Raw genomic sequence first — 14,691 nt, 5'->3', positions numbered from 1 at the left:
AACCTTGCAGGTGGATCTAATGATTTCTCTACCCTTACAGGTGTAGCACTAAAGGTCAAATAGGCTGAGGGTTGGCTGAGTGCAGCAGAAAGAGCATTTGGGGCAGAGAGTAAAACAGCAGCGCCCTCCTTTGGTAGCAGAAAATAATCCAAGTAATTTGCTCTAGTTTCATTTTTGGCATCAGAATTGGTGTAATGTTTTATGCATTTTCTTTTAGAAAAGGATGTAAACAGGACTCATCTTTCCTCACTGCCTAGAACTGCATTTCATAAAAGTCATTTCTCCAGCTATCCTGCCAGCTCTGGACAAACACACATATTATATAAAATGAAGATTTTAATCAAGGTAACAAAATAGCACACAGTGACAGAATAATTGTCAATGACAACTGATAAATTTATTAAAACTAAGCAAAAGGCACAATGAATTGCATTATTCAAGTATTTGCATAGGTGCACAGAGAGCATTATTGTAAACCATTAGTACGTGGACACAGGAGAAAGTGAGATGTATTTTGGTATGTGTTCTCCCAAGTAACATTATCTTCAAAAAAACAAGAAGTTTTTACCATCTTTTACTCCTCCTGCAGTTCCCCTATTCTTATTCACTCAATTTGCACGCATATAAAAAAATGTAAAGGACTTATAACTACCTTATGATATTCCAGCAATTGAGTTTGTCATTAGAGCCCAGGCAGTCCCCGTTGTTCTCTGAGCTTTTGGTGTCTGGGGAAGCTTTTTAAAAGCTCGATGCCATGTTCACATGAAATGCAGTGAAAATATCCCTAGCGATTTTTGGTGGCAGTTTGATAAAGATCAGGGGCTGTAGCAGAATTTGCCGCTGTCTTCAGCGAGGGCTCAGATACAAGATCAGCTTCTTGTGGTTGAACCTGCACTACCTGTATGTACAGTATGTGCCCAGCTCACTGCTCCACCTGTGAGCAGTAAAATACACCATTACCCCAAGAAACAACAGATCTGGGGGTTGTTTGAATATACATTATTTATATGTAATATAATTCAACTATAGAAAAAGACATAGAAAGATTAGAAAGCTGATGTCTTTCACTTCGCATCTCTTATTTCAGAGAGAAGTTTTTTAGGGTTGGTTTGATTTCCAGGCACATAGAAGGTAAGAAAAGGCCCTAAATGATCAAGATAAGGAATAATCAACCAGAAATTCAAGACACACCCTGTGTACTGTTTCCTTGTGGAGAAAGAGGTAGTAAAGTTGCAAAAACTGGAGTGGCTTATGTCATCCTACGTATACACTACTATATATCGCTGCAAATTTAATGAGCACTTAGGGTTTATCTATTTTTTGTTGTTGTTGTTTTTCAATCGGCAGAGCTTAGGGAAAGAGGACGATCAGACAAGACTTTTTCTTTATGCCAATAATATAGTTTCTCACACGTGCAGCAGCAATCACCCTTAGGATTTGTCCATAATAAATCAGACACAACAGAATTGTTGTAACCATAGCTCCAGAATTCCCTGTGTTCTCTTAGGAAATCATTTCAATTCAAGGGAAAAAGAACAACAACAACGAAAAATGGCGTAACAGAAGCTTGTCATCTAAAATCCTGAGAAAAAAATGTACAAAAGCCCAAACCATTATGAGAAAGAAAAAATTCATAAGGGAAGGTCCTCGGGGTCAGAACCATCAGCTGCTTAAAGTGCACACAGACAGCTCTTTCCATCCATGTCATGGAGGAAAAACTCTTGAGTGAATGAGCTGCCCTACAAAAGCACCATGTATCACATGAATATTTCCGATGCTTTACCACTTGGGCAATTTTCAGGTAGGTTTCTCACTGGTATGGGGAGCAGACAGCCCATGCTGGATTACTGCTCAGCACAGACCGAAGCCTGAAGAGATAACTGCAAAAGTATCTACTGATTATGCACAGTACCATATGCTGGAGAGGAGGTTTCAGCACTGACTTTGGCTGAGCTTCCTTCTGGCCATCACTCTGCCTCTCGGCCAGAGAATTTTCCTGTCGTACCTTGACTGTGTCCCAATGACATGGACCACGCTGGGGATGCTGTTGGGTCTTACAGCACTGAGGCAAGGCAAGTGAGTGCTGGAGGACAGACAGGTTGGACTGATCTTGCTGAAGATGGTTACATGGGAAAAATAATTAATCCCCTCTATTAAAGCTAATAAAAATCTATGGTGACCCACAAATTATTTTAACCAGGAATATTTCCATGGTTTGCTCCCTGTCATGGCCCCAATTGCCACCGACTGTAAACTTAGAATAAGCTGAAGAATATCAAAGGCTGCCTTCTGCTCTCCCAAGAGGCACTGGTTTCTGTATAGCACCAATGTATGCTCCTGCAGCTGCGTGGATGGGCTGAGGAAGCCAACAGGGCTGGGTCTTACATGAAAGCCCATCAGGGCCAGCACCTGCACTCACAGTTTGTCCTTCCTGGTAACAGTTAAATAACTGATTAAAAACACATGAAACCCTCATCACCCCATCCTTGCATTGGATATTGCACAACAATATTTAAATACCGTATAAACAAGTCATCCCTATATGGAAAAGGCTATCAGCAGAGAGGATTGAGTTCAGCTTGGCATGTACCGGTGCAGTTCCTGGGGACACTGCTGCCAAACCTGATGGCAGCTTGTTGAGTCACATAAGAAACAGGTGAGGGTAGAGGAAAGGAACTGAGACACTGTCTGTGGCTGGTTTTTTGGGTGATGAAGTCCACCCAGTTCCACGGAAGGGTCAGAACCAGCTGGGAACAGACTGCTTCATGAGTGTCCACGGGAGCCCAGCTGTCCCACTTTCAAGATATTTGCTGCTCCAGTTGTCCCGACACCAGCATTCTGGGTGAGATGGAAAATGGCGAAAAGAGAGAAGGGTGAGCACTGATGAAAGAGCAAATGCTTCCCACTGCCCGTCCCAGAGCTGGTGTTACAGTGGGCCAGGAAGCCTGTCTCCCTTCACATGCATTCACACCAAAGTACAGGAAACTCTCATGTCTGTAGCACAATGAAGTTCATGCAGTTTTTTCCACCCTTTACAGGTGGCCTCAAGTATGTTGTTGGCTGGAGGCAGCACCTGTGGTGTGTGGAGTGGAGGTGTTTTGTGTGAAGGGGTCCAGCTTGCAGGGAGCTGAGCTCAGCGACTGTCCTTATTAATGACACCTTTGGGAAACACTCCCTGCAGAGAAAGCATCTCAGCCATGGCTAGAGAGGTTGGAGAGGGTTTCTCCTCCTTATTGGGGTCCTCAACTCCTGTAAGCATCTCCCTGTTTTGCTGCTCTTCACTAAGCATTCTGGGTCACACACCCCCTCATTGCTCAGCCCCAGTCACACAAATGTTTTATCTGAGAAAGCGCTCAGGGATGCTGAGGACTGAATTAACTGTTTTGCTTAACCCAGTAGATGTTTAATGAAGAACAGGTAAAACTAGAGGCAACCAACATAATAACCTTAATGTTTCCACCCATTGGGGCTGTGCATTAAGGAGTTTTGCCATATGACAGCAAGGTTACTCCTTTCACAGAAGTTTTATCCCCCGGTAATGAGGGGATGCTGCTTTCCCATCACCGCACTCATTGCTTACCTCTGCTGCAGGCTGGAGTCGTCCTGGGGTTCTGGGGTGCGCAGGAGGCAGCGAGATGACAGGGCTGTTCCCCAGCCCGGCTCTGGGTCTGGCTGGGACGGGATTAGCCGGCAAAGCTCTTTGGGGTGGCCGAGGCCTAGAAATATCCTATTCAAGAAAGAAACAGTTTTCAGTTCTCAGCCTGAAGAGATGCCTGGCCTGAAACCAGAGATCATTTTTTCAATTTTTGGTAAGTCTGAGGCAGCAGCTTGGGTTTGCAGCTGCACATTTGATGTCTCTGGTTTGGAGTTAGCCCCAGGGATATTAAAATCTAATGGCTGCATGATGAAAAACAGGAGAAACCTTACAGGCTGGGCAGGAGTCCCCATCACAACTCAGCCTGTGGCATCCCTGCCTGAGACAAAGGACTGATGGGGTACAAGCAAACCCATGCTTGCAAAGACCTCCCTGTCTCTGAAGAAAGGAGGGAGCGCAGGTGGCTGCCGCTATGGCTTATCATACTATGGTTTTCAACGTGTACGAGTTTTTTCACCTTTCAAGCTTCATGAAGACCAGGTGGCCTTAGGCTGCTGGGCAGGGGGCTTCAAACTGAGGACAACCAAACCAGGTGACACGGTTGCCTTGTTCTGCCTCCTAAATGGAGCTGTGGGCTGCAAGCACGTCATGTTCTGGCTACTAGACGATCCAGAAGTTTTAAGCCTTGAATTTAGCAAGCAATAGGGAAACTATGTTTCAGACCCTTTAAATTAGCCACATTATTGATGTATTTAAGGTTGGAAGCAAGTTTCACACACATACACTCACTATATGATTGCCCATATAATGCCTGTAAACCCTGTATACATGTGCCCATACAAACACACGCAGCCCTGCACCCACCACCCATCAGTTATTAGTTTGTGCACACAGCTGTCCCTAACAGGATACTCAGAGCATTATATTTTCCATTTGTCTAATGAATTTCAGTGTAAAGCATCCCCCTGGGGAGAAGTTACCCACACAAGAACTAACTGCCTGTTGTTTCTTAGTCTCTATGCAAAGTCGCTGGCTTACAGGTGTTGATTTAATAAACACAGCTGCACTCACAACTTGGACAGCACCCAAAACCCTGCAGTCTCCTTAGACTATGCATAAATATGATGCTTGGGGATATATTGCTCTCCAAGGACCTCGCCCTGTGACTGCAGGAAGGACAAGGCAGACTAAATCCCACTGGGTCCAAAGAGCTCCCATAGGAATAGCAAGCGAGCAAATCTGGCAGATACTGCAAATATCTAGGAAGGACACTGACACTAACAAACAGTGAAATTAATTACTTCCCCTGTAACTTCTACATTTTGTGGCTCTCCTCCAAGCCAGAAATGGCAAGGTTTCTTTTGGAAATCCTAGGAAAAGTGTCCCATCTAGTAGGTCTGACTGATGTAAAGAGACTGGATGCACTGGGGGTAACACAATGGAGATTGTGGAGAACTTGTCAACAACCAGCTGGGGGAAGGTTACCTATTCCTTATTGACCGCAGTCATCTTCCTGCTTTTGTTTTGGTTTTCTTTCCTGCTGAAGTGCCGGCTGTTCACAGGAACAATGGGGCTAGAGACAAATCCCATTCACTAAACCTTTGTGGTTTTGTTTTCCTCTGTATCCATCGGAGAGAGACTGTCTGGGAGCCAGCCTCTGCTATCCCCTGTAACTGAGCCCTTTGCTTCTTTGCTGGCCTTAACCTAATAAAGCTAGTAGGAGAGGATTTTGGTAAAATGGGTTTAAGTCAAAGTGACTTGCCATCTTTTCCATAAGAATGCAGGGTCTGTACTAAGCTTAGAACAAAATTGTCAGCAAGAGAACTACATTAATAGCATTTTCTTATAACCCTCAAGACAACCTCATGGCTAGGACATTCCCATAAGATGAAGTCAGTCTGGGTTAAGTCTAACATTTCCTTTACAACATGTTAACAGTCCCATTTCTGCTCCACATCAAAATCTGTCTTCCCAAGGTTTTAGTCCAGGAATGGCCAAATGCAATCTACCTGGGGGCTCATCCCAAGGAAAGGGATCCTGTACTCAACACTGAACCTCAGACTTATTGATGACTGGTAATCTCAGAGGGGCTTGTTTCCAGGAGACAAAAATATGTGAAAATGGGAAGAGGAGCTTTGCTAGGCATGTTTAGTGAAAAATATCTACAGCCTTTTCATTTCTGGCAAATTATCCATCTGATTTGCAGCAAAAAAATTGTTTAGATGACCTTGGTGATCCAAGCTACCTGACTCTAAGTTCAGATCAGAGGTATTGGGGGACCTGAATGAAGAGTAATTGTGTATGCTAGTGTCCAGCATAGCCCTTTTCAGCTACACTACGAAGCAAAGAGACCACCAGTAATTGTCCTGTGGCGAGATGGAGCACAGACCAGTGAGGGCTGTAACTCCTACACCACCACCAGGGTTAGAGAGGCTTCACCAACCTCACTCTGAACAAACCTCCCATCAAACTGCATCTGCAGGACAATGTCATAACTCCGTACCTGAGAGACGGGGGGTTTGGGAGCAGGAGGTGCTGGTCTGCTCGGGGGTGTCCGTCGGGGAATGTCCTTTGCAGGTGTCGGGGATGCTGGCCCGGCAAGATGCCCCACACCACAACTATAGCCAGTGGAGAAGTCAGACGGCTGCTGTGTGTTCATTCGGAGCCCTGGAGCTTGCTGGGGAGGAGGTTTCGATGGGATTTGAGGGAAGCCAATCACCTGTGCAGAAGATCCACAAATCCTGGGAGTTAGGTACTTCCACTTCAAACCACCTTGTTACTCTCTGCTGCACATTTGAGGATCCGCATGAGGTGTTTGAGCCACACAGTAGAAAAGATTGCCTGCAACACCCGTATGTGTTGTACATGTTTAGTAGGCATTGATTAGATAGACTGGGACAATTTGGGATCATGAGGCAGAAGCGGGAATCAAGAGAAAAATGTAACTCAGTGACACTTGGAAATAACTGCAATGCTTGTGATTTCTACAGTTTTGAGAGGGGATGTGGCAAATGAGGATCTATCAGGAGACACAAGCAGCCACACAAGCCTCGTCAAATCCCAGCGCCTACCTTTAAGGAAATGGCTAGAAAGAAATGCTACATTCAGCTCCCACTGACTTTCAGCCATGGGGATATCTGTCTGGTCTTCCCATCCTTTGACAAATCCACTCCCTAATTGCAGTGTGAGAGGGAACCACATCCCACATCTCAGGGCAGCTGCATCTCTCCCTGGGGAGGTGGAAGGTGACCTGGCCCCTACCTTCCTCTGCTCCTGAGGGGTTTTCAGCTTGAAGGCAGGGTTTGCGTGCCCATTTCCAGAGGTGTCACTGGCAATGACAGAAAGAACAGAGTGTTATTTCCTTCATACGTTTTCTCCTTTTTCTTTGCTGTATTTTCCATTATATCTTAACTGAAGGAAAGAAAAATGAGAAGCATATACTGGCTATACCAACAAACTGACTTAGTTATGTTCCTCATAGCCTTTGCAATTTCTTTTCTGTTCTGACACTGAAAAGGTATGGATGTAAGCAGACAAGGCACAGCACTGACAATTTACCTCAACTGCGGGGTCTTCTTTAGAGAACAGATGGCAAATTTATTCCAGCATTTCAGATAATAGAACAAAAACATGATTCCAATGAGAAAGAGAATAGGAGCCAGGATTGCGAGAGTTATCACAACTGCAGAAGGGCCTGAGGGAAAGAAAGTAGCATTAGTTAAGTGGAAAACTCTCTGGTCCCTATCTAACTCAAGTCCTGAAGTCTCACCATAGTTGAGAGTTGGTTCTACTCACCTTCGGGCATGGGGGGACCACTGTCCAAGCTTCCTCCCCTCCCCTGCTTGTTGCAGAATGGGGGGGCCCAGCCCTGGTTGCAGTGGCAGTTCTTGTTGTTATTGCAGACCTGGAACGGGAAGACTCAGAGATTTTAGTGCCAGGTCCTAAAGAATCTGCAAACTAAAAAAAAATTAAGCCATTGCTGGATAAAACACTACAGAAGAAACTCTTATTGGCATAAATATGGAATAAAGTGCCTGGAAATGTTTTCTTTTCAGGGTGTGAAAGAGTCTTTTATTTCATCAGAAATTCTGCCCTTCTCCAAAAGACAAGGGTTCTTCAGCTGAAAGGCCACTGACCTGGATTCAGTAGAAAAGCAGCATTTAGAAATGCCCTTTTCTTATATCAAAACTAAAGGAAAAAAGTCTTCCCTTCCGTCCATTGAAGACTTCTTACTGTTTAGGTTTATTGCTTGGCCCGTTGCTATTTTTTTATCATCTAGGCAGTGCCTGGAAGAGGGGCTGATCCCTCTGATTAGGCATGTTCTGTGCTAATCGTAGCATTTAATTTAATCCTGTGACCTAGCAGACAATCACTTCCTACAGCTTCATGGGTTTTAAGAAATGAAGCAGACTGGGAATGAAAGAGCGGAGTGTGTCCCTCTCCTCATTGGGTCCCTCATGGTGCCTCAGGGCTGCACACACTGCTGCACACTGCTGTATTCATCACTCCTCCCCATTGCCTAACTGGACCATGAGGATGGAGAGATGCTGATGTTTTGTGCCAGAAACATTTTTTTTCCAATCTAAACTGGTTCCAGAAGATTTTTCTATAAGATTACCCCGTCTTGTTTTTAATTCATTGCAATTCCTATCCCTCCTGTAGACCTCCTTCAGTTCTACACCAAAGGGACACTCACAGGACCAGAAAATGCATCAAACATTAAAGGAATGTGCAAATTAATAATCAAGGAGCAGAAGTCCGAAGTGAACCTAAGTGTGGTATCAGAACTGAGCTGAACAACCAACCACAGATGAACAGCAACCCATCCTGCTTCAGTCTGAAATGGAGACAAAAAGGAAGACACCTACTCCATGCCCATGGCACTTCTTGCTACAGCTGTCGGAATCAAAGATGATGGATGTGTTCTGGCAGCGTCCCTCAAAGCAAGCCTGCAGAGACAGGATCCAAAAACTCAGTGTTAGAACTCGGTGTACCATATTACTGCCTTGGCAACACAAGTAATACCCTGGGCAGAACAACAGGACGTGAAGTGAACCTGTTTCCCAGGCAAACATTTAATCACTACACCAAATCCCAGCTAACATGCATCAGAGAGGAGTGGGAGCTCGGAAGCTGATGGCTGGACCGTGCCCCTGTGGAGAGTCCCTGGAGGAGCTCTCAGGTGTCTCGATTTGTTATTGTGTGTCTCACCTCTCAACAAAACCACCTCAATCAACTAGCAAATCCCCAATTTAGCACTGGGCCTGGACTTCATCTGGAAAGCCTTACAGTATGGCCTTTGGTGAGTATTCTTCCATTGCTCCTCAGAAGTCTCTAAGAAATTATTTTTCTAAAAAACATGAATATCCCCTAGAAAGGCATTAGACATAAGAAACTGATGGCTTGATAATCACAAATCACTTTCCAGATGGAAAAGAGATACCCTGAACCTCCCCCAAGCCATTACAGGCAGGACTGTACCTACATGATGGCTCCCACATTTTGTTCCTGTCAACACCAAGCCAGGATCCAGCATCTCCTTTTCTTCACTCTCAGATCTGTACACGTGGGTCCCTCGGCACCTCAGCTCTGTCCTCTGTGTTCGGATAGTTGTGTCTATGGCCACCGCATTGGACTGCAGAGGTTTGGAAGCAGAGCTCTGACACTGGATCTTCCCACATTTAGCATCTCTAATTTCAAAGGAAAGGCTAAAGTGATTATTTCTGGCTTGCTGAATCTTTTGCAGGCATCAGCTTTACATGTAAATTAAAGCAGTAGTGTTGAGTCATTGCTCAATGGCAAAAGAGCAAGCAGATCCCAAGAGCTAGCCCAAGCAAGAGTGTCTCTGATGGGTACTCATGGTACCATTTTACTGTCCCCGTGAGTAAGCCAGCTCCAATAAAATCACAGATAAGACTAAGAAGTTTATATCTCCATTTAAAAAGCTACATTTAATTTACAGATTTTAAAATGCCCTCTTCTGTTGCTTTGAAAAAAATATCAACTAGATGTTTTAAAATGCAAAAGGCAGGGAAAATGGTAAACTCAAAGCTTCAGCCGTAAGGGCTCTAAGTCTGACAAGGATGCAGCTGGTTTCCCAGGAGGCAGAGGGAGGGAGTGAGACCAGAGCATGGATCAGTTTTATCTGCTGGCCCATAACTTGTAATATATAAAAACCTCTCCAATGAGCAAATCTTGGCTGCCGCTCTGCTTTCTACCTCATCTCACACTTCCTGTAGTTGCCATAGATGTCCTTCCCACAGTTCCCGTAGATGTCTCCGGCAGCATTAACCTTCTCGAAGCAGGCGTCTGGTGCTGGCCTGGCTCCTGTGTGGAAGAGACTCACGTGGCCGATTCTTGCGGAGCCTGGCATCCACCTCACCCCAGGTCAACCATGCCGTGGTTCTTTTTCTGGGATGGTTGGAGCATGGGAAATTTTTGCTGTCTCCTCCAAGCAAGTGAGGAAGGAGAAAAGGCTCCTCAGACTTTGCCACTGATAATGGTCATGGAAGGCACTAACTGCCTTACGCAGGGTGAATATTATAGCAGGACAACATATTTAGCTGCCAGTAGTGTCCTTACCAGGCCCCCACAGCTGCAAGCACTGGTCTTTATAGGTGAGACACATGCCACTGTAGCAATAGGCCTTCCCTCCATCGCAGGAAGCCCCATCAATTTGGTAAGAGTTGGGGGGGCAAAACGGTGACTTGCCAGTGCAGTATTCAGGGAGGTCACAGAGTCCTGATCTTTCCCTGCAGGGAGTTCCCGGAGACATCAGCTAGAAAGATACAAATGAAAAATAAAATTAATTGTTGCTTGGCTCCTTTGTGGTTTCACGTCTGCACAATATCTCCCTGTAGATAAGAAAAAATCTTGCATACATCTCTTCATCCACCTTGCCTTAGGCTTTTTGAGGTCAGCAGTGATTCAAATGACTCTGTAACTTTATTAACCGGATGAGTTGTGTACAATCAAATTAATGACTGCTTCCCTTCCCTAGGTAGCAATGAGATCATGCACGGAAAATAAAGCTGCCAGACCTCAAGAGGACACAGATCCATCTCCCTCTACCCTAAGGTAGGATCTGACTTATCTAAACCATTTCTTACAGAGATTTGTGTAATCTATTCTCTAAACCCTCCCTATTTGGGAAGTTTGTTTCAGTGTTTGTCTGACACTTCTGCTTGAGACATTTTCCTAATGTCTAACTTAAGTCTCCCTTGCTTACAAGTTTACCCAGTTCATTCTTATCCTGTCCACCGTGGACATGGGGAACAGAAGGGCACACATGGTTACATCAAGTAGGATTTTCCAAGTCTCTTGTGAAAGGAGTGAGTCCAGGGGGATTCCTGGAAAATTATTTTCCACATGCTCAGGATAAGTCAGTAAGAGCACACAACCAACGTACAAACACAAAAATGAGCTTAGGAGAAACGTTCATTTTTTTTAGTTAATTTGTTGTCAAAGCTTGAGGTCTTTGGCTCCAGAACCAGAAACACATTTTACTCAGCCTCTATAAGGAAAGCTGAGATTTAAAATTATAGCAGTCACATGTAAACAATCCTCTTTGCTAGTGTTTCTTCAGCAAGCACCAGGGCTAAAGGAATTCAACAGTATCCCAAAAAAAGAGGGTTTGGAGCAAAGATAGCATCCAGCATAATCCCTGGAGGAAGCATTTGCTCTAAGAGCTCTGTCCAGATTTCCTCCAGAGCCAAAGGTGAGAAATATTAATTCTGATTCATCTCATCACTAAGTGTTTCAGAGATGCAGTGTGACTGACTTCATTCCAGCAGCTCATCTTAATTTACTAAAAGAGTCGATTAATTAGTCAGCTAGAAGAAAGGACCCCACTAGTTCAATTGCACCCCTAGCTTCTTGCAGGTAAGGAGCTGAACTCCGTGTTTGGTTGTGTTTGCTCCCCCTTCTCCATCTTTCAGCCTCACACTTCCACCACCATTGTTCTCTCTCCTCTCTCAGGAAAACCCAGTGAACCCACCTTGCACTGATGACAGCAGCTGCCATGGGCACATTCAGCACCCAGCTTCAGGGAGCAGGTGCTGGCGTCACAGCAGGGGTTATTGCATTCCTGGAAGACAGCGAGATGCAGCAGAGTTTACAAGGCAGATGTTCAGGACAAGAATGTGCCAGAGCATCAAAGTGTGAGGCTGACACTAATCTGCTCTCATGCACAATGAATTACCTGCAAACTAGGTAACAGCTTTCCTCCCACAATATGTTCATGATACCCAGCATGTGCTGAATTACAGTGCTGCATAATCGTATCGTCTGTCGGACTGATTGAATACTATAGGTTGTGCTCATTACACCTGATGAATCTGGGCTGCTTATTCCAGCTCCTTTTTGTCTTATTAGCCAGAGTATGAATTTGGAGGTGTAAATACAGTACTAAGAGAAGCTCCATCTTTATCAAGAATGGAGCTGTAGGTGAAGTGAACTTATATATGGAACTGCAACATCTAAGAGCACTTTTTCTTTTCTTTTCTTTTTTAAAGGAAGTTTTCATCACTTTGGTTCAACCATGGATTACACCATCCATGATATCTGGGATTCATTGTACTATGCACTATAAATTTAGTTAGACATGATACCTTACAACCTTGATTTACATCGCATATACATTTACATACAGGGAAGGTACGCATATCTCCTGCACAAACAAAAGCTGTTTACATATCACATAACTGAATTTGTGAAGTACATTATAAAATCACTGTGTCCCACTAAACCCCAAAGGGCTGGATCTGAGCAATTGTTACCTCCGTCTCTCCACAGTCACACTCCTCCCCCTCTTCCAAGTAGCCATTTCCACATTTCTTCCCACCATACATGTTCTTGGTATCCGGCATATTGGAGAGACACATCCCTCCACCAGACTGCAGATACTTCTCCAGCTCTTTTCTATTGCATTGGTTGAAAACCTTGGGGAATGGGTGCCTGAATATGGACAGTGTAGATGAACATCATGACAGATCTGGGCAATGGTTTAGAGAACCAAAAATGAGCACGTGCAAATCCTGACCCGGGCCAAAGAGCACAGGTCCTTCCCTGAAGCCTATGAAATGTGCAAAAGCAGATTGTGATTTGGTGCACCTGTTCAAAATCAGATCCATCTGGATTTCATTTGGAGGTAAAGTGAGATTGCACTGCAAAACTGTCTAGTAAGGTAACTGCCTTAAAAAATAAACTTTATTGAAACAAAATATGTTGACTTAGGTTGGACTTTGACAGCCAACACATACAGCAGTCTTTACCTGCTCAATACTGAAGCTGTGGCTTATTCCTAACTCTGCTTGAACAAGACTGAGAATTGAGCACTCAAACTGTGAATTCAATGGATAAAAATAATATTTTGTTTTTCCTAACTACTGCCTCATTGCAAAAGATGTGAATATTTTCTGTTACATGAATTATTATCTGTTGTTAAAATGCCAAAACCTGTGCACTCTATATATGACCATGCATGTTTGTGTTCACGTTGCATGTTTTACTTGCATGCCACTATGTCTTCACTTCTCACCTAAATGTTTTTCCTTACTTGGAGGGAATCATGCATGTAAAAAGAAGACATCTATAGAGAAAATGTTGTTAAAACCTGCTAAAACCCAACAAGGAAGGCTTGAGGAAACAGGGAATGAAGCTTTAAGTTAAGGGGTTTGGCTGACGTTTTTACATGACTGAAATATGGAAGCTGTTGTGGCTCCTCACGCAAAATGAGCTCTGGAATCCCTGTGGGTTTCCAGAGTCACTCTTGCTTCCGCTTTCTCTCAAAGCCATCTATTTCTTCCCTTTTAAGCACAGGATTTCTGCGGCTCACTGAAACCAAGCAGTGTTCTTAAGAATACACACAGTCAATTTGGTTTTGTGTCTTCTGACCTAGAAATACAGCCCTATCACTGTGCCTTTTAATAAAAATCAGTTATTTCCTGAAGCAATCCTTTTTCTTCTCATTACCACATTATAACATACATTAACTTTTGCACGAAATGCTTTAGAAAACTTATCAACTATCTATCTACACATCTCGTGTGCACCACGGAAATGAAACCCACGTAAACCTCTACACGCCAAGCTCATGCATGTTCTGGTCACCCCTTGTTGTTCTGTACTTGCTGGCAATAGGCAGTCCAGGTTTTGCAGAAGGATGTATGTGTATACACATTGAACTTTCTTTGGGGTGATGGATCATTTGGTAGGACACAGCAAGAAGCACAATCTTGGAGACAAGGGGTCAGAGGGGTCTTGAAATGGTCTCTCAGGACAGAAGATAGGAAAATTTTCCTTTTTACCAGACAGCTTAGAACTCCACTTCTAAATGCTGCCAGGTCCCTACATTACCTAAGGCCAATCTCAGGCAGGAATAAGCTCACTTGGAATTTAGCAAACTGCTACTGAAACATGAGCCAGGCTTTGCCCAGCAGCATGTTCTCTATAAACACATCGGCTCCAACAGGCAGCAACAGCCAGACCTTTGGTCTGCATTTCTAGCTCTTACTCTACCAAGTCTCTTGTAATGAAGCCCATTGTGTTTCTCCGTGAGACCAACACAAACTCACCCAGTTGCAGAAGCCATGATGCAGCCTCCATCTTCTGCAGGGGTAGTACAGCAGCCAGGTGAATCATGATTCATGCCAAAATTGTGTCCCATCTCATGGGCAATGGTAGCAGCAACACCAATGGCATTATCAGAGTGATCCTGTGCAAGGTTAAATGGGCACGTCAGCATTTTCCCTGTCTGTGCCTGTCCTGTGCACTCTAAGTCAATGGGGTAAGCCGCACTTCTCTTTACTACATGCAGAAAACATCTACAGAAGGTATTCCTGCCTACGAGCAGGTGAGCTAGAGGCCTCCACAGGAAATATTTTCTTCCTGGGCTTTAGGAGGCATCTATCTATTCAGTGCTGGCAAGAAACATTGTATTAGGTATTAGCAATTACTTACCATGTTCACTCCACCTGACTGGAAATCAGAGCACATGGCCATCACGGGAGCCAAGCCTACTGTGGTACCTTGGAAGGGCACACCCCTAAAATCAACCCAGAAAGACCATGAAATGGCACCAAGGCACTTGAGGAGGC

At 44.3% G+C, this 14,691-nt stretch overlaps 1 protein-coding gene across 3 annotated transcripts in view; it reads right to left on the bottom strand.

The window, feature by feature from the left end:
- Window positions 1-350: 350 nt before the first annotated feature.
- Window positions 351-14,691, bottom strand: part of ADAM19 (ADAM metallopeptidase domain 19) — a 34,640-nt gene continuing 20,299 nt past the window's right edge. For all 3 annotated transcript variants that reach the window (XM_082063853.1, XM_082063855.1, XM_082063854.1), the window contains 14 exons: window positions 14,555-14,639; window positions 14,170-14,309; window positions 12,373-12,550; window positions 11,592-11,681; window positions 10,178-10,373; window positions 9,814-9,922; window positions 9,081-9,285; window positions 8,464-8,544; window positions 7,391-7,499; window positions 7,154-7,289; window positions 6,857-6,923; window positions 6,099-6,314; window positions 3,581-3,727; window positions 351-2,838 (listed from right to left, as the gene is read on the bottom strand). In XM_082063853.1, coding sequence (XP_081919979.1) covers window positions 2,764-2,838; window positions 3,581-3,727; window positions 6,099-6,314; window positions 6,857-6,923; window positions 7,154-7,289; window positions 7,391-7,499; window positions 8,464-8,544; window positions 9,081-9,285; window positions 9,814-9,922; window positions 10,178-10,373; window positions 11,592-11,681; window positions 12,373-12,550; window positions 14,170-14,309; window positions 14,555-14,639 — 1,834 coding nt within the window. In that variant the 3' untranslated portion in view covers window positions 351-2,763. The remainder of the gene's footprint in view (window positions 2,839-3,580; window positions 3,728-6,098; window positions 6,315-6,856; window positions 6,924-7,153; window positions 7,290-7,390; window positions 7,500-8,463; window positions 8,545-9,080; window positions 9,286-9,813; window positions 9,923-10,177; window positions 10,374-11,591; window positions 11,682-12,372; window positions 12,551-14,169; window positions 14,310-14,554; window positions 14,640-14,691) is intronic.

This window comes from Streptopelia decaocto (genome assembly GCF_964273445.1).
Source record: "Streptopelia decaocto genome assembly, chromosome: 12".
NCBI classification, from domain to species: domain Eukaryota; kingdom Metazoa; phylum Chordata; class Aves; order Columbiformes; family Columbidae; genus Streptopelia; species Streptopelia decaocto.
Note: the sequence above shows the minus strand (reverse complement) of the source record. Positions and strands in the feature narration are given on the sequence as shown.